General features: G+C 41.5%; 2 protein-coding genes across 2 annotated transcripts in view; one reads left to right on the top strand and one right to left on the bottom strand.

Moving 5' to 3' along the window:
- Positions 1-3,378: 3,378 nt before the first annotated feature.
- hyi (hydroxypyruvate isomerase) lies at positions 3,379-13,298 on the top strand. The gene is made up of 8 exons (XM_088350407.1): positions 3,379-3,655; positions 3,731-3,842; positions 7,193-7,310; positions 7,371-7,449; positions 7,505-7,554; positions 11,391-11,460; positions 11,533-11,667; positions 11,738-13,298. Exons 1-8 carry the CDS (start codon positions 3,442-3,444, stop codon positions 11,791-11,793), a joined length of 834 nt encoding a protein of 277 aa, XP_088206533.1. The 5' UTR covers positions 3,379-3,441; the 3' UTR covers positions 11,794-13,298.
- The window catches only part of szt2 (SZT2 subunit of KICSTOR complex), a 79,388-nt gene continuing 68,837 nt past the window's right edge, over positions 11,929-22,479 (bottom strand). Inside the window, exons 69-74 of the mRNA XM_088350409.1 lie at positions 22,234-22,411; positions 22,053-22,175; positions 19,611-20,121; positions 17,835-17,945; positions 17,688-17,756; positions 11,929-15,999 (exon numbers count right to left, since the gene is read on the bottom strand). Coding sequence (XP_088206535.1) covers positions 15,856-15,999; positions 17,688-17,756; positions 17,835-17,945; positions 19,611-20,121; positions 22,053-22,175; positions 22,234-22,411 — 1,136 coding nt within the window. The 3' untranslated portion in view covers positions 11,929-15,855. The remainder of the gene's footprint in view (positions 16,000-17,687; positions 17,757-17,834; positions 17,946-19,610; positions 20,122-22,052; positions 22,176-22,233; positions 22,412-22,479) is intronic.

Genomic DNA, 22,479 nt, shown 5'->3' with positions numbered 1-22,479 from the left:
GTTCCCATGACTTGAACTGTGCCGCACATGCGCTAACCACTGCGCCGCCGTGCTGCCCTACTCGACTCCTTTTTTTTTTTTTTAAACGAAGATTTACCGCACTCCAAACCTTTCGTCAGGTAGATCCGCAATTGTTGTTTTGGTCTTGCGCCGATCTCGGCAAACGAGATCTCGTTGCTTCGAAATGACGTCATTATTTTGGTGGTTGTCGAGTGAACGACAAGTATGCCTCCGTAAAAACAGTTGGTACTAGGTGCAAATCATCAAAAAATTGGTAATTTCTTCAGTGTCTGTAATAAGTCGAAACATGTGGTAACAACGGCAATAATTCCGGCACGAAAAAACAGTGGAGAAATTCTTTAGAAGACCGCGAAGGCAAGGAAAACACGTGTTTTGACGAGAACGATTCGACGAAAGATAAAACAAAAGAATACTCCTAGCAAGAAAAGGACTTTTCTGCCAAAATGGACTCAATTATATTCCAGGTTAAGCTATGAGGAGGATGATAATGAAGGCTACATCTTCTGTGATGCGTGCATCCAGCGTGACAAAAAAAATGGATCGCATGAATAATTTCGCAATATGAACTTTCAGAAAAGCACATTGGATCGGCACAACGACAATGAAAACCAAATATTAGTTATGAAAATTCCGTTGCAGTAATTGGACCTTGAGAAGGCATTACAACTGTGGCGGGAAAGCAAACCACGAAGAATATATGAACTGAAAACCTGAAGTGATAACTGCCTTGTATTACCAATTAACTGTGATGATTAAAACTGCATGAATATATAGACTAATTTTTCAGCAATATTATTTTGTATAGGGGCAGCACGGCGGCGCAGTGGTTAGCGCTTGTGCGGCACAGTTCATGTCATGGGAACCTGTCGTGGGTTCAAATCCAGCTCCAGACTTTCTGTGCGGAGTTTGTATGTTCTCCCCGTGCTTGCGTGGGTTTCCTCCGGGCACTCTGGTTTCCTCCCACATTCCAAAAACATGCATTTCAGGTGAATTGGCCGGTCCAAATTGTCCCTAGGTGTGAATGAGCGAATGAGTTGTCTGTCCCTGTGTGCCCTGCGATTGGCTGGCAACCAGTTCAGGGTGTCCCCTGCCCACTGCCTGAAGATGACTGGGATGGGCTCCAGCCCCCCCGCGACCCTAATGAGGATAAGCGGTACGGCTAATGAGATGAGATGAGATTATTTTGTATAATGTACAATATTTTTGTGAACTGGAAAATCTGAAGTGATAACTGCTTTGTATTACCAATTAAGTGTGATGATTAAAACTAAATGAATGTATAGATTTATATATTTATTTATATATTTGTCGCCGATTTACAATTTCAACGCCAATAACACTAAATTTTGGGGACCCATATATCTCTGTTGGGACCCATAGATTTTTGAGCATGCGAGTCCCCGGGACCCATCACTTTTCAGAGGTAAAATGAACACTGCTATGAAGACCATTTTAATTCTTATTCTAATCAGAGGTTCGGCATGAGGAAAACATGTATTGGAGGAAATACATGTTTGTGTTTGTTTTGTTTTTAACCCTTTAGGAACTATTTTTGTACTTTTACAGCTTAGTTGGAAATGTCAAGTCAAGTCATGTTTACCTTTTAGTCCTTAAGCACAAAGAGTCTCAGTCACAGACCACAGATTATTGCAAACTACAGACTATTATTACACCATTCCCTGATCTAAATCCTAAATGAGGGCAAGGAAAAACTAAAAAACCTCAACATGAGGAGAATGAAGAAACCTTGAGAAGGGACCGCACATGAGGTAATCCCCCTTCCAGGATGACCAGGCTGCAATGGATGTTGCAATAACAAATAATACACAGATATTGTCAACATAAGATATGGGTTATTCATATGCTATGGAATATAAGAGTGTTTTAAGCCTAGATGTAACCATTTCCACTGAGGTTACAGATCGAATCTCAGGGGGAAGAGCATTCCACAGCACCGGTGCCCAAATGGAGAACGCTCTCGAACCTGCGAATCTCTTCTTGGCTCTTGGGATCACTAGTAAACCAGCATTTTCAGAGCGAAGGCTCCTGACCGGAACATAGGGCGAAATTAAATCTGAAAGATATGAGGGCGCAAGTCCATGCATGATTTTGTATACTACCAACAGAACCTTAAAATCACATCTTAAGCTAACAGGGAACCAATGCAGGTTAGCTGAAATCGGGGTAATGTGATCAAACTTTCTTGTCTTAGTTAAAAGCCTTGCTGCGGAATTTTGTTCCAGCTGAAAGCTCTTGATTTTGGACTTCAGGAGACAGGAGAGTAGTGCATAAGAGTAATCAAGACAGGAGGTAAGAAACGCTTTAATTATAATCTCCACATCCGACTGAGACAGCATTGGGCAAATTTTAGCAATGTTGCGAAGATGGAAAAAAGCTGTTCTAGTAATATTCTTAATGTGCGTTTTGAAAGACAGATCGGGGTCAAATGTGACGAACCTAAATTTTTGACTGAGTCACTTTGGGTGATATTACATTTGTCAATGTTCAGAACAGTTTTTGAGAACAAGTCACGGCATTTAGATGGACCAATAACTAACATTTCGGTCTTTTCAGAGTTGAGGCGCAAGAAGTTGAGTGACATCCATTCTTTTATCTCAGTGAGGCAGGCCTCCAAATTTCCAGTTTAGCATGGCAGATTCCTCCATCAGAAGATATAGTTGAGTGTCATCTGCGTAGCAATGAAAACTGATATTATACTTGCGAATAATATCACCTAATGGAAGCATGTAAATGCTGAAAAGAAGGGGGCCAAGTACTGAACCCTGCGGAACACCACAGGTAACACTAAAGGGCTCAGATGTCATTTCACCATATCAAACAACAAACAACATTGACTTTTTTTCGACAGTTGGGTCCAATCTGGGAAATGTTATAACATTTGAAGTTGAAGTTGAAGAAAATATCTTTTTTTTTATCAACTCAGTGGTGTTTCATTTTGACCCAACACTTTTGACATTGACAGTAAACGAACTTATTATTACTATTACTAAGTTTTTATTTTACAAAATTCCACAAACACACAAAAATAATTTGTATCAACTTCATGGCTATTTAAAAGTCCAATCAAGATTACACAGAATTCTAAAAGTACTTGCCATGCTGTTTTTGTTGTGCTGACCGTTATAGTGGGAGGGGAACTGAGAAGTCACGTGACCAATTCTAGAGTTTCTGGACACGTTTATAAATATGTCAAACGATAAATGAAACTCACTTTGTGAAAAATGAGATTACCCAACTTGAGTTTTAATAGAGCTATGTAATGTATTAAATACGCTTATTTGCTTGGGAAAACCGAAACTCTGATATGTCACATGACTCGTTTGGTCTTGTCCGACTTCCGCCTACGTCACAGTTGCCTGCAAGTTTAAAGTTCGCGTACTTAAAAAAAGTTGAGTTTCGATGATGTCGTCGTCTTCCGCGGCACTTCGCTTCTGCGCCAACATCAGTTGGCTTTTCACTGAGCTGCCGGACTTCCCGCAGAGGATGCGTGCTGCAGCCGCTGCCGGCTTTCGAGCGGTGGAGGCGGCCTGGCTCTATGAGGCCGACCCTATGGAGCTCCGGCGGACCAAAGACGACCTCGGCCTGGAGGTCGTTCTCATCAACACGCCGCCCGGTCGGGACACACATATAACAAAACAAACACACCCATTCCTCATCTTCTACTTATTGTCGTCATCATTCATTACAGGTGACGTCACAACAGGTGAGCTTGGCTTGGCGGCGATTCCTGGACGAGAAGAAGACTTCAAACGTGGGCTGGATCAGGCCATTGAATACGCACGCGCTCTTGACTGCAAAAGGTTCAATGACCTTATTTTCCGGACTATAAAACCTCCAAATCAGCCAGAAATGTGAAAGTTTGTCTTACATACTGGAAAATAGAGTGGATAAAATTAGAATGCATAGTTTTAACTAAATACTACTGCATACGGTAACTGTTCTGCGTTTAAGAAACATATGGTTTGGTTTTCAAGTGCCCTCTAGTGGTTCACATGTTAAATGTACAAACATGCTTGTTATATTTCAACCAATGATGAAAGGGGTTCTTATGATAACCAAAATGCAACTACAGTTTTTTTTTTTCTTCATCCAATTTTTCACCCAATAGTATTTTTTAGTTGTGTATGTTAAACAACTAGATATAAATTGTGTTTGATTTGCAATTTTTCCTGCCAGTGTGAGGTCACTGTTCTGCCTTTAAGAAACATACAGAATGGTCTTGAAGTGGCCTCTTTTCGTTAAGATATTGCTAAAAGGAGACAAGCGCAGAAAACTGACTTTCAAATGCTCGTTGCAATTCATTTTCGGTTGTTTACTAGCTGACAAAAAGGGGGATACTTCGGATTAAGGAAATCTTGCCTGGCATACGAGAGAAAATCCAGGTAACGAGAATTTCCATTCTCTACCACTAGAAGGCCGAGTAATCGAAACCGCAAGCCATTGCTCGTCCAAGTTAACACGTGCATTTCCTGCCATGCAAGCCTGATACCTCGCCCAAGGTTTTTTTTTTTTTTTTTTTTTTTTTTTTTTAATTAATGTGCTCTCTCTTATGGTCCCGCAATATTCCACCACCACACATATACCTCCTTAGGCAACCACTGACTTTCTCCATGGAAGGTGGATTTTGGTAAGTGATTTTAGAAGTTTGGGATGCCGTCAAGCTGAAAAAGGAGTCTTATCGGGCCTTCCTGGCCTGTGGGACTCTGGAAGCAGCTGGCAGGTATCGGCTGGCCAAGCGAAATGTGGCTTTGGCGGTTGCCGAGGCAAAAACTCGGGCATGGGAGGAGTTTGGCGAGGCCATGGAAGCCGACTTCCGAACGGCTTCGAGGAAATTCTGGTCCACCATCCGACGTCTTAGGGGGGGGAAGCGGTGTGCCATCGACACTCTGTATAGTGCCGATGGGGCGCTGCTGACCTCGACCCGGGACGTTGTGAATCGGTGGGCGGAGTACTTCGAAGACCTCCTCAATCCCACCGGCACGTCTTCCTCTGGGGAAGCAGAGCCTGAGGACTCTGGGTTGGGCTCTCGTATCACTGGGGTTGAAGTCACCGAGGTTGTCAAAAAACTCCTCGGTGGCAGGGCCCCGGGGGTCGATGAGATCCGCCCGGACTTCATTAAGGCTCTGGATGTTGTGGGCGTGTCATGGTTGACGCGCCTCTGCAACATCGCGTGGACATCGGGGACAGTGCCTCTGGACTGGCAGACTGGGGTGGTGGTTCCCGTCTTTAAGAAGGGGGACTGGAGAGTGTGTTCCAACTACAGGGGAATCACACTTCTCAGCCTCCCTGGTAAGGTCTATTCAGGGGTACTGGAGAGGAGGGTCCGCCAGGAAGTCGAATCTCGGATTCAGGAGGAACAGTGTGGTTTTCGTCCTGGCCGTGGAACACTGGACCAGCCCTATACACTCTTCAGGGTCTTTGAGGGTGCATGGGAGTTTGCCTGTCCGGTCTACATGTGTTTTGTGGACTTGGAGAAGGCATTCGACCGTGTTCCTCGGGAGGCCCTGTGGGGGGTGCTTTGGGAGTATGGGGTACAGCACAGTCTTATCCAGGCTGTGCGGTCCCTGTATGCCCGGTGCCAGAGTCTGGTCCGCATTGCCGGCACTAAGTCGGATTCGTTCCCGGTGAGGGTTGGGCTCCGCCAGGGCTGCCCTTTGTCACCGATTCTGTTCATAACTTTTATGGACAGAATTTCTAGGCGCAGCCTTGCCGGGGATGGAGTCCGGTTTGGGGGCCTCAGCATTGCGTCACTGCTTTTTGCAGATGACGTGGTGCTGTTGGCTTCCTCAGGCCGTGATCTTCAGCTCTCGCTGGAGCGATTCGCAGCCGAGTGTGAAGCGGCCGGGATGGGGATCAGCACCTCCAAGTCCGAGGCCATGGTTCTCAGTCGGAAAAGGGTGGTATGCTCCCTCCGGGTCGGGAAGGAGGTCTTGCCCCAAGTGGAGGAGTTCAAGTATCTTGGGGTCTTGTTCACGAGTGAAGGTAGGATGGAACGGGAGATCGACAGACGGGTCGGTGCAGCGTCTGCCGTCATTCGGACCCTGTACCGGTCTGTCGTGGTGAAGAGGGAGCTGAGCCGAAAGGCAAAGCTCTCGATCTACCGGTCGATCTATGTTCCTACCCTCACCTATGGTCATGAACTTTGGGTCATGACCGAAAGAACTCGATCCCGGATACAAGTGGCTGAAATGAGTTTCCTCCGCAGGGTGGCTGGGTTCTCCCTTAGAGATAAGGTGAGAAGCTCAGTCATCCGGGAGGGACTCGGTGTAGAGCCACTGCTCCTCCGCGTTGAGAGGAGCCAGTTGAGGTGGCTCGGGCATCTAATAAGGATGCCTCCTGGACGCCTCCCTCGGGAGGTGTTCCGGGCATGTCCCACCGGCAAGAGGCCCCGGGGGCGGCCCAGGACACGTTGGAGAGACTGTCTCTCGGCTGGCTTGGGAACGCCTCGGGGTCCCGTCGGATGAGCTGGAGGAGGTGGCTGGGGATAGGGACGTCTGGGCTTCCCTTTTAACGCTGCTGCCCCCGCGACCCGACCTCGGATAAGCGGAAGACAATGGATGGATGGATGGGAACGGATTAATTGGTTTTTAATTATTTGTTATGGGGTAAATGTGTTCGCGATAAGAGAAATTTGAGATACGAGCTTGATTTGGGAAGAAATTCATCTCGAATGTTGAGGGGCCACTGTATTATTTATCATGACTTTTATCATCTCACACCTTATAATTACCCTTTATAGAAAAAAACGAATGCATGAACCAATAAAAACAGTCCTTAAGGCAATATTTCAGAGGAAAACAATCTGACTTTAATAAAGGCACATTCAAGCCTGATTGAAACTAACTAACTGCATTTGAAAAACAAAAGTTGAATATGTAACTATTATGAAAAATCCTGTCACATCCAGTGTATAACTCAAGCTAAGGCAGGGTACGGATGAATTGTTTTTGAATTATTTCTTATGGGGAAAATGTGTTCAAGATAGGATTAAATTCTAGTTAATAGCCCAATATCGAAACCATTTACTGTGTTGTTTTTCTAATGAATGCATTTTTTCACCATTAGAATGTGTTAAATAATACTCAAATGTCCCTTTAAGGTTACAAACCAAATGCAAAAGGTAACTATAAGATGTCTGTGGGGCTATCAGGATCCACTTGATGGCCGGCCGGATTCCAGCAGAATCGGACGGCAGTGCCGAAGTCCTCCAGGAGATGGAGATGGTTTTCGTGCGAAACCTCAACTATGCCGCCGAGCTGCTCTCAAAGGTGAAACAACGTACGCAACTCCTGAACTGACACCGACAAATTTGCCTCTGTACCCGTTAGGAAGGAATAACTGGCCTGATCGAGCCTATAAACACGCGTGTGACCGACCCTCGATATTTCCTGTCGTCGCCCCACGAAGGTAGAGAACTTTTTTTCACCCTCTAGCGAGAAAAACACATTTTCTTTGTGTACAGCCGCTTCCATTTTGGGGAAAGTCGCAAAGGAAAACATCAAACTGCAAATGGTAAGCAGGCATGTTTTTGTTGACTCGTAAGAACACTCGGAGTCGGAAACTTAGGTTTTTGATAGCCCCTTCCATTGGACGTGCGTGCTTTCAGAGACGGCTCAGGGAAGAACACCCACTTCCTTTTTCGGGAAGCTCATTTATTGTAAAACACAAGAAGGAAACTACACATCTGATTGGTTTATATAAACACCGAAAATTTAGACAAGAATCGCATATTTAAATGATGTGTATAATGTTGATCGCTAGATGGCGTGCGAGTATAATAAATGATACATCACAGCAGTTCATTGTTTGAAAATAAATATGAGTCTTGAGAAAATTACCAGTGGCCTCCAAATTGTAGAGACAAAGTTCCTTTGGCTTGGGAAGCTTATGTTCTTGTCCTTGGGTTGTATGGGTTAGCTGAAAGGAATTCTGTGCACCTGTTTGATAACAGATAGGGAGCCTCCAGGCTGTAGGTTCCTTTGGCTTGGGAAACCTACTCTCCTGTCCCTGAAGGCGTTTGCGAAATCGTAAAACCACACACTTATTGAGCACTATGGGAATATAAACTTAAAAGTATATTTTGGATAGAATATAGTATAAAAGGCACATTTAGACCATTTCCCTTACACAGATACTACAATTCGACTTAAGAAAATCGGTAGATACAAACATTTTTTTCGGGATGTCGAAAAATATCCGGACGTTGCCGTAAGTTAGGTTTTGTATTGTATGCACCTTTTTCCGACTACAGGACATTACTGTAGTGCTTCTTTTTACCGCGTGATGCTGTGATAGGTCACTTAGCATCCACACCGAAGAAGAAATCCGGCTTCCTCTTCCGAGTTGGTGTGTAAACATACTATACTGTATCTCCAACGTGCTAAGAACTATAACATTTTTTTTTAATATCTCGTGCATCCCTTCGAAATGGCTAGTGTAAAGTGCAAAGAGGCGAGCTGTTTCTTTTGAAATGAAACTGGAATAAGAAAGCTTGATGCGGTTGAGAAAACAGTTGGATCCTTTTTTTTTTGGCCACTTTTTAGTCACCTAACTCTCGAAGCTCATCTTCAAAAAGTAAGTTAAACTTAACTTTATCTTTATAGAGCATATTATTTTATGAAATGTTTATTTTTTTAGTTTTCTAGTACAAAACAATAAAGCTTACTTATACAAGCCTTAAACATTCTTATTTAAACCTTAAACATACAAAATATAGCACTGAAGCAACTTAAAAACAAATTCAATTTACGATGGTTCGTAACGAGGGCAGCGTCTGTATTTTAGTTCCTAGTTTTAAATTTGGCTTAGATGCGAGTACACAGTGCGTTCCAAAATGTTCGACCCTATTCTAAATGCCCTTGGAGACACTAGATGGATTCAAGTAAAACTTTTTATGCTGAAGGTCATATATATTATCGGTGACATTTATGAAGAAAAGTAGAAATATTTGTTGGTCCTATGACAGATTTTCATAAACGTTCCATATGAGCTCCACCTGTGACTCTGCATACGTCAAGTCGTTATTCAAGCTTGTACCAATCTCGCTGTAGCATGTCTTCAGTAATTGTTTCCAGTGCAGCTGTCATTCAGTTCTTTAAGGTTAGCTGGAAGGAGAGGGAACAATGCAAGCTACAGTCTTTGGGGACTGATCCGAGCATTTTCCAACACGTATATTGCCTTTTCTATTGAAGTGAATGGATTTTCTTCACCTGAAAATAAAGAAATGCCAATCGTTACACACAAAACAAGCCGTGAAAATTTGAGGTCATCCCAACGAAAATTGTCAAAATTATTGGCCCATTTAATGGGGTTAACATTTTGGAACACCTGCTATACAGTAGGGAGAATATCTACATGAAAAATTCAGTGTTCTCGTACTGAGACAGCACCAAAGTTGCGTAATAACGTACTCAGTAGTAATGACAGTAAAGTCGTAAAAAAATTTAATGACGCGTGACAGTACTCGTAACTGAGAAGTAATTGCGTTGCTGGAACGCGTTTGTTTGTAACCCATTAGTCCAGGCATGTCAAACAAGATAATCAATTACATTTAATAAATGCCGCTGAACGCATCTCTAGTGAACAACTTCGCTGCCTAATGCCCAATACAGACACTTTAGCAGCCTCACAAAACTGTAGGCTCACTTCAATTGTACAAAATGAGTGCTACAATGATAGAAAATAAAAGGGTTTTACTTGCAACACACGCCGACAAACATGCAGTGGTGGATAGGGCAGATATGGTTCGCGCACTTCGTGTGTAATCCTAATTTCTGTCTGTGATTGAAATTATGACACAATTCGTCTATTGGCTGATATGTATACGAAATATAGTTTTAAATAAAATCGTAATCCTTGTTTCAACTATATGCACCTTTTTCTGTAACTGTAACAGAATACGATTACATTTTTCTTGCATTCTGATTACGTAGCATCGTTACATTTATTCCGTTACTTCTTAACTCTGATAACAAGTCTATGAGGTTTTAGATCAGGGATGTAATAGTCTGCAGATGGTACAGCCCTTAGAGACTTTTTGTGATGAAGGGCTATACAGAAAAACATGACTTGACTTAAATAGGGTTGGCTACTTAAGTAGTCAGGGATCAGAATTTTCCGCGGATCCGCGGATTTCCGCTGTTTTTGAACCCCAAAGGTCATTCCCGTAAATCGTCTAAATTCGATGAGAAAATATTTTGGGGGGGTGAGGTATGATACGTGACTGTTTCATCACCCCAAGTTAGCATTTAGACCATTGGTCGATAGGTTCGCTGATAACCAATCAGCGGAGCTTTTGTTCAGAGCATTGGCTTTCTCAAACATGGCGCTCCTTCCGGTCTTTTCAAACGGTGAAATGAGTGTTTGAAAAAGTAAATATGAAAATACTAAGAAAAGAAGACGAGGCTTTTGTCTCCGAGATTGATAAAGGAATCAAGAATAAATTTAAGTGGTCATGGCTGGAGAAGACTGTCACAGTAAACGTTAAAATCGGCGCAAAGATCGAGGAAGTTACAGAAACTTTGAGCCAGTTCATCGCAAAGTGTGATGTTCCAGGGAAAGCAAAGTGTCTATACTGTGTCGATCTGATCAATTATGGTACGCGAGGTTGTGTGGCACTGATCGATCATGCTAAAATGAACAAGCACAAAGCAAAAATAGCTTGCCGGCGATCAAATTATGCACTCGGATCCGCATTTAAAATCGGCAGCCACCGGTTCAACATTATTGGCCGTTTCAAATCCTTTCACTTCAAATACTAGCAGCAGTCAACCACTGGTTCCCCTGTGTGACAGAAAATCCCAATCTGAGGTATTTATAAATCTATTTATTTATGAAATGATTTTATCTTTTGTGTTTATACAATATTTAGAACAGGAAAAACAAAATTTAAAATTTGTTATAAACATGATTAAAATAGATTATTTTGTATCATCATGATCATGTTCAATATTACGAATGCTTTTAATGTCAATATATTATTTTTTTTAATTTATATATATATATATATATATATATATATAATACATGGTTTCTGTTTTGTTGGATTTAATTCATTCTAGTGCAATTTTCACATAGCAAATAAGATAAATGCTGTTGACTTCAGGGGGGCTTTGCCCCCCTGAGCCCCCCACCGGGCTCCGCCCTGGACCCTGGCTATTTCAGCTGAAAATGAAAATCTCCATTCTGATCCCTGAGTAGTGTGAATGATAAAGCATAGGACTAAAAAACAAAGCTAAAAATTTTGAATTTAAATTATTTTACTTATCCAACCTTCCTGATAATAGAATGTCTGGACCCAGCCCAAGAGCCAAGACTGCTTGTAAAATATTCGTATTTTAAACGTGCAGGATGTTTTCCACTGGCAAATTATGGATGGAAACCTGACGCAAAACATGCAACGATATCTGCCGCTGCTGGGTGAGAAACACTTACCAATTCGAATAGAAATCCGATTCGACTCCATACTATCATCTTCAATTGTGGCCTCAGGTCACATCCAGGTGGCTCAAGTTCCTGGCCGGAACGAACCGGACAGCGCGGGCGAAATCAACTACAACTACGTCTTCTCTGTACTGGAGGCGCTCGGTTACAGAGGATACATCGGTTGTGAATACAGGCCGCGTGGTAGGCTGTGTGTGATCAACGCTTCTGAACTCCTGCTGCATGTTATAATCTTGCACTCGAAATCTTTCAGGAAGCACGCAGGAAGGTTTGGGTTGGATCAAAGATTACTGGACTCGAAGGAAGTAAAACAACATGGAGCAGTTGGAGGAAGACGGGGAAGAATTAAAGGAAAGCAGTTGAAAATTGTGCATTACACCTCCAGTCCTGCAGGTGGCAATCAACACATGACAATGTAGCTGACTAAGTTCAAGAGATATAACATTTTGTGTAGGTTTTTATTGTCTACCTATTGAAATTTCACAAAAATGGTGCTGTAGCTTGGTGAGAGTAAGGCTGCTGGTGATAATGCACATATATTAAGTGAGCAGACTAAACTGAGTGACTGTTTATTACAACCACGACATCCCGCCCATAAGACAAAAAAAGATCGGATGTTGTCATTTATGAAAGCCTTGTATCACACGCAGTGACATGCAGTCAAGGGAGGCAAGTGAAGCTGTGCCTCACCTGCCGTCATGGAAATATAAAATTAAAAAGATAAAATGGTGATAACGATTCAGTTTCTCATTTAAATTTACATTTTTTTGCAGAATTTTTCCCTTTATATTATGAAGATTAATACAATTGGTATGTAGCATTACTCCGCCAAGTATCTGCAAAATGAGTCCCGCAATTCTCGTGCCTCATGGCAGAGGGTGATAGTGAGATTCTGATTTGGCACACACCCAAGCCTCAAACAATAGTTTGTGATAGTATTAGGAAGTCAAGCTATTCAATTTTTTTTTCAGTTCATAGTTAATCCAAATAATAAACTTTTCTATTCCAAACTTTATATATATTGCTTGCTCTGTATATAAAAGGTTCATTTATTTGTAAATCTGACTGTGCCTCACCGATCACACGACACTGTAGAGTTGCTCCAATTAATCAACAACTTATTGATTAGCAAATATGGATAATCAATCATTTGATAATTTTTATTCATTCATCCAAATTCTGATATTGAACAAATATCTTTGTCTTTTATGGACCAAACCAGTCGTGATTAGTTTGAAACACTGTCATGTATTTGAAATGATGGAATGGAAATCACCAAAATTAGCAACACATAAAACCATTATTTAAATAATTTATAGTTTCAGTCAGAAGTGTCCCAATGTGATAATAGTATCGCTTCGAGGATTAGCTCAAAACCGTATCGGATTTCACCCAAAATCTCTTATATTCGCTCCTGATATTACAAGCATTCCAGTTTCTACTCTTATCACCGGCGTCTGTACCTAGCATGCAGAGACAACATGATCCAAACTACTATCTGAAGGAATTGGCTTTTAACTGTGGCCATGAATAACCAAAATTTAAGAGGATCACATCAAAACTTAACAATGTTAACTGAAGGAACAAGGATCTTCCACATTCAAACTGCATTGTGCCCAATTTTGAATAGTAAACACTAGATCCAATATCTCACCTGATTTTAGCATGTATCGGTGAATTCTCCTGGCTGCAATATCAATGTTGTATCAGAAGTGGAAGCTGTATTGTGACACCCCTTGTTGCAGCCCTATTATACAATATACGGTTGTTAGTTGTCTGATGATATAATTAAAGTGCAGTTTTCCTGTCATGGCCTCCAGTGTTCAACCACCATTTTTCCGTGCCAGTGGATCGGATCAAAAGTTTCTTTCTCCCCTGTGAATGATGGACTTATCATAATGAATGCATATCATTATTAAAGCTCACTATGCGCTATCTAGCGCCGTGGCTGTAAGCTTCAACCAAAAGGCGAAAGAAAAACTAAATGAAATTTGCAACTTGCAAAATCGATTAAAAAAAACTAAGAAGGCACTTGAGAGCAGTCTAAAGCAAACTAACGGGAAGACTGAAATCACACAACAAACACTGACATGGTAGCAAAGTCCAACACAAGGCACAAAATGTCTAGCTGTATGACTGGTGTCCAGTGTCCCCAGTCTAAACAGGAAAATCTCTTAACTGATGGATCGAAAATTCCATTTTGTCCTGATAAGAGAATGTAGGTGCTTGAATAGGAGTCCTCAGGTCCTCTGTCGGTCCGTCACAGTTTTTCTCTCAATGGTGTAAACGCTACTTGATGAATGATGAAATCCACAATTCACATTGGTGATCATGTTTAGGAATGATGACCAATCCAGGGTTCAAAGCTCAACAGTATAGACTCTTGGTTTCACATTTAAAGGGACAATGTGTATTATTTGACCACTAGATGTCAGTATTCTGTAGTGCTTCAAAGCACAAGGAATAATAAACTATAGAGACTCAAAGTGATCGTATTTTTTTGAAGAAAAAAGAAAGTAAAATACCATTTATAAGAAAAGAAATAAGGTGGAACGATTAGAGAAATGCAGCAAGAAAAAGACAAGACAAAAAAGAAAGAAAAATGGAAAATGAAAAAATACAGGGAAAGAAAGAAGAGAAGGAAAGGAAAAACAAAAAAGAAAAAACTAGAAAATAAATTAGTAAGAAAAGAACAAGATGAGAACATAGAAAGACAGTGAGAAAAAAAGAAAATGCAAGAAAATATAAAATAAAAAACAGAAAAAACAAGAGAAAAAAAGAATAAAAAAGGAAAAGAAGTGAAAAGAAGTGAAAAGAAACAGGATCAAATCGAAAAAAAAAGTATAAAAAAAGAGAAAAAGCAAGATAAAAAGAAAATGAAATTAGAAAGCAAAAAAATATACTTAAAGGGAAAAAAACAAAAAGGAATAATAAAAAAAGAGACAAAGAAAAAAGAAGGAAAGGAAACAAAGCAAGAGAAAAGTAAAGTTTTTTGCGTACCCTTCCTCCAGCAAGTGAGGCTCATGATATATAAAATAAATCCCAATTTCTACAAGTAAAAATACGCATGTTTTAAATCATGGTTCTTGCATTTTTGTTTACTATCCAAATCAATATTGTCTTTTAACGAATGATTTTTTTAACCACTAAGAGGAGCTAAATAATAGACACTGTCCCTTTAATATGTTCCACAATGGGGGGAAATTTCATACATTTTACAACTAAATGTGCTCGAAGATTGACTGGCAACCGATGTCCATATCGGATAAATGTAAAGAAGGGGTCGGGAACCTTTTTGACCCAATTTCAGCCATAATAGCAAAATATTTACATTTTTTGGGGGGGAGAGAGCCATACCATCAGATACGTTAAGACAAAATTCAGTAAAACCGCAAAACCCGCTCTCCAGACAAAAGCTTATTTTTCAGTGCATATCATTTCTCCGTGTGACATGAGACGATTTGATAAACTTTATGAAATAAGAATAAGGCCAACAAATATACCCCTTTAATCTTGTCTCCCTCCCACAGTTACTTAAGATCATTGAGGCTCATTTTCACCTGTTTTGTAAATAATGGTTTCAAAACAAGATGCAAGCAGAGTTCTATTTATAAATGTCACCCAAAAACTGCAAACGAAAAGTTCGTGGATGTATTTCCCTTCATCGCAGTGGGCGCGTGTGAGAGGGGAGCGTGCTGTGTTGCATAGCTCCTTCCACCCAATTAAATTGTTCTTTCTTGGTTGGCTAGCGTTTGTAGGTAATTACAGTTTGTTGTGTGGGTTTTTATCTCAACATTATTATCCATATAGAGGATTCTTTAGAGATGCACTGTACAGCCAAAATGGGTTCTGTTGTGACACCTTGACTGTAAACTGTGGGAAAAATGGTGCCCTTTGTATACTAAACCTTACTTTAGTAGAGTAGCTTCTGATATGCACACACCAACCCTGATGTTAAGTTTGCCAGAATTGGAAAGCTACAGAAGAGTTAGGTTCCCGACCCCTGATGTAAAGTTCCATGGATTAAGCTTGTCCAACTTGATGTAGAAATATATTTTCATTGAGTTTTTTTCCCTCTCCTGATCTCCTTCTCCTCCGTTCCCGAGCAGGGACCACTCGGTACGAGTGACTCTGTGTTGACAAACCTTCAGGGCTCAAAAAGAGTCGACAATAATTAATAATTCCAGAAGGAGTAAAAAATACGATACGAAAAAAATCACAATAAATAAAACTTCTCCTAGCGGCTCGGCTTATTGCTAACACCAGCGAGCCGTAGCGTCGCTTCTGGAGATCGCAGGATCTAAGAGAAGTACCGAAGGGGTCCCCTCTAGATCCGCAATGATAGAAATGGAGGGAGAAGGCACGTGGTTTTTACAGGAGTCCGGTCCAGAGGTTGTAGCAGGCCGTGTTGATGACGGACTCGAGGTGATGGTACATGGACAGCAACTGAAACGGCGGACTGCTGCCGTCCTGCGGCCGAGGAGGGAGCGGTTCTCGCAAAACCACTTTCAGACCCTGCCGTAAGAAAATAGTGAGGAAGAAAAACACATCTCTTGAAATTGGAGTCGACATTTTGAGGATGCACTGTAAGAGCTGTATATAAAATACTGTATTTCTGTATTGACAAACACAAAATGTGTACGTTTCAAGTATTATTTTCAATACATATACAGTAGTGTGCAGCAGGTGACTAATTATCGAGTATATTTTTTCTACCGGGCCGAAAACTGCGATTTCATATTAGGAAAGATATACCCAATAAAAAGTCACCCGCTGACACACTAAAATATTTAATCAGAAAGATTCCAAGCATTTATGTATAATGATTTTTGTCGCTCTCTGTTTATATGTTGATGCAAATTTAGTTACTATCGTTTCTCACGCCATTTACCCGCAATTTGATAAATTTCTTGGCTTTGATATTCAGAGCACTTGGCAGAAATCATGATACTTTTTGTTATACAGTCTGATTTCCCTGGTTCACACCAGTCTTAAGTCAGCTACTAGGCACTGGCCAGCTAATGTTAAAGGTGGTGTCCACAACTTGAAAATGATCTTATTTTCTGACACCATCATCTAGCTGAAATAATTATTGCAGTCTGTCAAGCTGCTTGTGTGGCACAGGCAAGTACATGACTTTCTTAGACGCGCTGACATAAACTCTTCTTTTATCATCTATTTGGGGAGTTGGGTTGGCATTTGAACTGATAAAATTAAGATAAAAGCAGTGAAAAAAATATCAAAAGGCAACTTGAACTCAGTTGGGCATTGTTAAGACATAGTAAATAGAGAAAATATTCTACTTTTAACTTTTTATGGCCATCTCCAAAGATTTTTTTCCTTTTCTTTGCCTTATTTTGCCAATACAAAGCTTTGTGACCCAATAAAAGGGGTCTGCAACCCAAAAGTGAGTTGAGAAACACTGATTTAGACCTGTGTTTTTCAGTTTTGGGAGAGTACTGGACCTTTGCCTTGTCAAATAATGCTAAGAAGAGAAAAACCTTCAAATCGTCTATATAATGAGCAAACGACAGAGATGACGCCACTTGTATTGACCTGTCACGCTAGCCTTCGAGAGAAAGACTGACAAAGAGAGAGAGTAAGAGAATGAGAGAGAGAAAAAGAGAAAGCAAGAAAAAGTGAGAGCGCAAAAGATAGTACAAGGAAGAGAAAACATGAAAGAGCAATAAAGAAAGAGACAGGAGAGCAAAATATAGAGAAGCAAAAAGAAAGCGGGAAAGAGAAAACGAGGGAAAGAAAAATAGCAAAATATAGAGAAAAAAAGAGAAAAATATAGAAAGACAGCAAACGAGTGATAGAGAGACAAAGACAAAACCGAGAGAGAAAACGAGAAAGATAGAAAAATAGAGAGAGAGAGAGAGAGAGAGAGGGAGAGAGAGAGAGAGAGAGAGAAAGATGGAATGAACAAGAGAAAGAAAGATAGAGGGTAAAAGATTGAGAGAGTTGGAGTGAGTAAGAGAAAGATACAGAGCAAAAGATAGAGAGAGAGCATTTCATGGGGAGCCGGCTCTCATCGTTCACTTCAGAGCTGGCTCAAAGAGCCTTTTCGCTTGCGAACCACCCATTACTCATCCTTTCAATCACTAAATACATTTGAGAAGTGGATTTTTCTTTTCTATTTGGGTTGCGCCTTGTAATTCGGTCAGAATGGTGGGTCCTCAATCTAGATCTAGAAAACTTGCCGTTTTGCCCGCTTGGGAGTCAAAAAACACCAATACGAAGCAGTCGGTAAACTTCTGGTTTAAAACAGCCTGGAAGAAAGAAAGCAGAGTAAGTTTTAACGTCCGCGCAATCAAGTTTTGGGGAGCAGGACAAATTCGACGTCTCACCAGATATTGGACGCCTCCGTCGTCAAAATGTCGACAACTTTGAGGGAATCGACCCAGCAGAACTTTAATGAGACTCTGGTACCAGGTAGTGCTCATGTTGAGGAAGCAGCTCTGCAGGGACATCAAGACCACCAACATTGATGTCATGGACGTGCAGTCAGAGGAGGCAAGTGAGGCTGTGCCTCACCCCTATCATGGCAATGTTTGCTTGGTTTGATCCCTCAACCACTAGGGTCGTAGGGGCACCATTTCCTGTGGTGTGTCTTGGGCAAGTATAGCCCGGTGGAGCCCGTCCTTCTCCAGGCCAACATATGTTTCCACCCGGTTTCAAACCAGGGACCTTTCGATTATTGGACGAATGTGATAATATTCAATTAAAAATATATGAAATGGTTATATTTATTCAGCGTTAAAGTTCTTTATAATTTAACTTCAGTATTTTGGGATTTTATTTTCCAAAAGCACCGAATTTTTCTAATCATATTATGAATATCATGAATACAATTAGTTGGTAACGTATTACTGTGCTGGGCGTCTTTAGATGCAGAGTAAAGCACGCAATTCTCTTGCCTCATGGCAGAGGGCGATAGTGAGAACAAGGATTCTGATTTTGGTGTACACCTGAGCCCTGAATAATAATAATAATAATAATTTCCTTTGTATTGTCATTCTTTGTAACAATGTACACAGAACGAAATGTCGATACAGTGGCATCAGTGATAGTATTAGCAAGCTAACGGAAAGTCAAGCAAACCTGTAATTTTTTCTCATTGCTTTGATTTTTTTTTTTTTATATAATGGAGGCTTGCATATTTATTGAGGCTTTTATTCAAAACGAACAGGGTAAGACGATAAAACATTTTTTATGCTACTAATTATATATATATATATTTATATATATATATATGAGGAAGTAATTTTATCTATCCTGTATAACACAGGTGTCAAACAGGCGGCCCGCGGGCCAGATCAGGCCCGCTAAGGGATTGAATCCGGCCCGCGAGCCAACACTCAGAGAAGCGCAAAAGAAAAACAAGCTGCAGGTTGAAAAAGGTCAACTTGATGTTGCCAAAGCCAGGTGCCTCTCACAAAGACACTGTAATTGTATGTATTTCTCTCCCTCTCTTTCTTTTCCACCCCTTTTCTCCCATTCTGTCTCTGTCTCTTTCACTCTTTGTGTCTCTCTTTCTCTTCCTTTGCTCTTTGTCTCTTTCTATCTGTGTCTTTTAACCTCTTTTGCTCTAACTTCCCTTTTTCCTTTTCTCTCTTTTCTCTTTCTCTCTTCATACCCTTCGCGCTTTCTTTTCTCTCCTGTATTTCTCTTTAGATTTCTTTCTTCCTCTCCCTTTCTTTCCCTCCTCTCTCACGACTTTTCATCTTTTGTTCCTCACGCGCTCTCCCTTTCTCTCTTTTTCTTTCTTTGTCCCACCCTCTCTCCTTTTCCCTCCATCTTTCTCTTATTTTTAATCTCTCTTTTTCTTTCTCTTTAATCTACTAGTCCGGCCCCCCACAGAATGTTTGTTCTATCGTGTGGCCCCAGAGTTAAAATGAGTTTGACACCCCTGCTGTATAATGTGCATATAGCATATTTGACAATCAAGTTGAAGTTGAGTTGAGTTATCAGACATGCTGCTTCTACCATGGTTGCTTGATTACAACCAAATGGCAAAAGAGAAATATTTTTTCTAACTGTCTAAACTGGAAAAATGAGGCGCACCATTTAGCATCTCATAAGCATAAGCTGCAATAGTCATCCCTCTTTTTTTTAATACCCACCAGCTGAGGGTCGATGTCCGCCACAGAGTGGTTCTGGACGGCCTCCAGCAGCTCTTCCAGCTCGCAAAAAGACAATTTAGTCATCTTCAGCTTGTCCAGGTGCTCGCCATGGAACAACCTCCTCCAAAGATTGTCACGGCGGCAGTGGCCCATAGCTTCCTCCACACTGGCCTGAATCTGCCGACGGGCGGCGGCAACCTCGTTGTTGAGTAGAGGAAAAAGCGGCGACGGGTAAAGCAATCCTCGGGATTGGACGGCGGCGCCCACTAAAGGATAGAATTCGTTGCCGTCGCTCGACACGCAGGCCACCGATCCAGACCCGGCAGGTTCTTCCCAAAGGTCTTGCTCGCCGCTGAGGGATGCGGAGGCTTCTGTTTGGTCCTGTGCTGAGCGGCCGCCGTTTTCACCGGGCTCTCTGTGGATCTGAGGTATTTTCTTGAAACGCCTCATGTCGGCTGTGAGTCGCGGGAAAAGCTCACGCTGGCTGGTCATGATCACGTAGAAGTTCAATCTGCGCAAATACACATTAGATTTTAACGCATTGAGGACATAAACAAGAAGTATTATTGGGCCTAAGATAATTTCTCCTGACCAGGCCCTGCGGGGACTGAATGCATTCTCAAACAGATTTGTTTTTCCAATTAGGCACAAAACGTGTCATGTTCCTCCGCACGATTATGAAAAAAAGTTAAATCCCAATAACACAACATTATTTCCGATTCCTGGGCGTGCAGATCTCCGAGAACCTCTCCTGGTCTACCAACACCAAGGAGGTGATTAAGGAGGCCGAGCAGTGCCTACAATTACTGGGATTGCTCTGGAGGAACAACCTGATGGAGAATCTGGTTGTGAAAATCTACACCGCCACCATGAAAAACATCCTAACGTACTGCATCACGGCGTGGTACACAGGATGCTACAAAGGGTTATAAACACCGCCCAAAAGATCATCGGCTCCCCCCTGACCCAGATTGCCAGCTCTTGCTACCTCAGCAGAGCTAAACACATACTGAAAGACTCATCACACCCAGCAATGGCCTATTCGAACCGTAACCATTGGGTTGACGGTTCAGATCCCGCGAGACTCGATCGAACAGACGGAGGGATAACTTCTTTTGCTATCAACACACTTATCCACAGTTTGGGAACACCGTTTTATTGCGGATTCAAGTGCAATATCCTGGTGTGCGCTTATCACCATAGCCATTGAGATTTGGCGTCGTTGGTTTCCGGTAAGCCTGGCTTCTCACTTCGTGTTTTTTGGTCAGCCAGCCTCACGTTTTCCGTCGAGGCTGCGGCCGCCTTTCGTTGATCGGTCCCAGTTAGCCCTCCGTTAGCCCATTGTGGCTGCTCCCCTTTGTTGTACCATTACTCTATCTACCTGTGACACAACGCCTAGGCATTGTCCACAAAAACTGACAAAACGTCGCTTAAAACACTCGTAACCTCTCAAGACTATATAATACGTAAAAAAATATGGCGAATGGCTTGCTAGGGTTTTAAAGTTCCTCCGATGACGTCACAGTTCAAGATGACAAAGACAAGAAATAATGTCTTCAGAATTCATTATCTCGTAAAGGATTATAATATACTGATTAATTACATATTGATTTAACGAGAAAGCCATGTATTATCTCCTCACATTCCAGCATTCCGGGGGGGCTGGGTGTTGTAACTGAGTTACTTTTTAAATGAAGTAACTAGTAACTGTAATTACTTTTATTTACAAAATTGATGCAAAATGACTACCTAAAATAAATAAGTGGTATTATGTCCTGAGCCGCGGTGACAACAACCAAAAACAACAAATTTATATTTAAACTTGTGCAAAATAATAATTCAGGCTTAAAATAACGACATGAAACTGGGGTCGGGAATTGATTTTTAAATGTTTTTCGATTGGACAGTGAGGCTAAAGATGATGGAAAAAAAGTGCCTTGGCTCCCAAAAAGGTTGAGAAACACTGATATTCACAATATATCAAAACCTAAAAAAATAAATAAATAATAATCTGTACTATTCACAAGTTTCATGATTTCCTATCCCTGAAACATTTTTTGGCCTTATAATAAAATCAGGTTTGTGTGAACGCTACGGATATAAACTAAAGTTATTTTTTTTGCAGAATTATGTTTAATGCTCATTAGAGGCTGAGAGATTATGATACATTCGGAATTGATAACATCGCTTCATTTGAAAAGCATCGGATATCATGGGTGGGCATTACACCGCTCTCAGGATTTAGACCTAATGCACCCGGTGCTGTAGTACTTAATGGGTTAAAAGAGGACAATAAAAAAATATTATTTTGGAATATCTATCCTTTTGCAACTATGTAGCTGTTTGCTGGACAACCTGGAAAATGTTAGCCTCTGTAACATCACAAGTAGGCAATTTCGGATCGTTTCTCTCGAGTAAACTCAGCTAGATGACCTCTCCTACCTCAGCAGGTGTTTTTCTGCTTCTGCCTGCTCTTCAAACGGAGCAGCATTGTGACACACCACCAGGGACACGTCAAAGTCATCATGGTGATGAAGGCCCTCTAGATCCTTGTAAGAGCCCGAGCTAAAGCACAGAATCCAAATCAGAGCAGGGCGTTTTTTAGTGGGGACGCTCATCCTACCTGTTCCACAAGGCTACCAGACCGTACTCGTGGAGATCTGGTGTTGCCTTCTTGGCATCTGTGGCGACCGTGGCCTTGGACATGCGTAGGGGCTTTAAGCCGTAGATGCCGGCGTGGTCGGTGATGTAGTTGTAAAGCTGGTGGGCCGTGATCATCTTGGTGGAGGTGGAGAAACTCCCTTGATAGGTAGATGACAAGAGGACAATTATAAGCTTTTCTAAGTGTCACTTGAGTCATTGCATTGGC

Source organism: Urocampus carinirostris, chromosome 12, assembly GCF_059441175.1.
Source record: "Urocampus carinirostris isolate Australia breed hairy pipefish chromosome 12, RoL_Ucar_1.0, whole genome shotgun sequence".
Lineage (NCBI taxonomy): Eukaryota > Metazoa > Chordata > Actinopteri > Syngnathiformes > Syngnathidae > Urocampus > Urocampus carinirostris.
The sequence above is the reverse complement of the archived record's forward strand: the minus strand, read 5'-3'. Positions and strand labels throughout refer to the sequence as shown.

Excerpts from the sequence above, each read along its gene's own strand:
- hyi (XM_088350407.1), top strand. The coding sequence starts at position 3,442 with ATGATGTCGTCGTCTTCCGCGGCACTTCGCTTCTGCGCCAACATCAGT. Across the intron at positions 11,461-11,532 it reads ACGATATCTGCCGCTGCTGG|GTCACATCCAGGTGGCTCAA; the intron begins GTGAGAAACACT and ends TTGTGGCCTCAG. Across the intron at positions 11,668-11,737 it reads TTGTGAATACAGGCCGCGTG|GAAGCACGCAGGAAGGTTTG; the intron begins GTAGGCTGTGTG and ends GAAATCTTTCAG.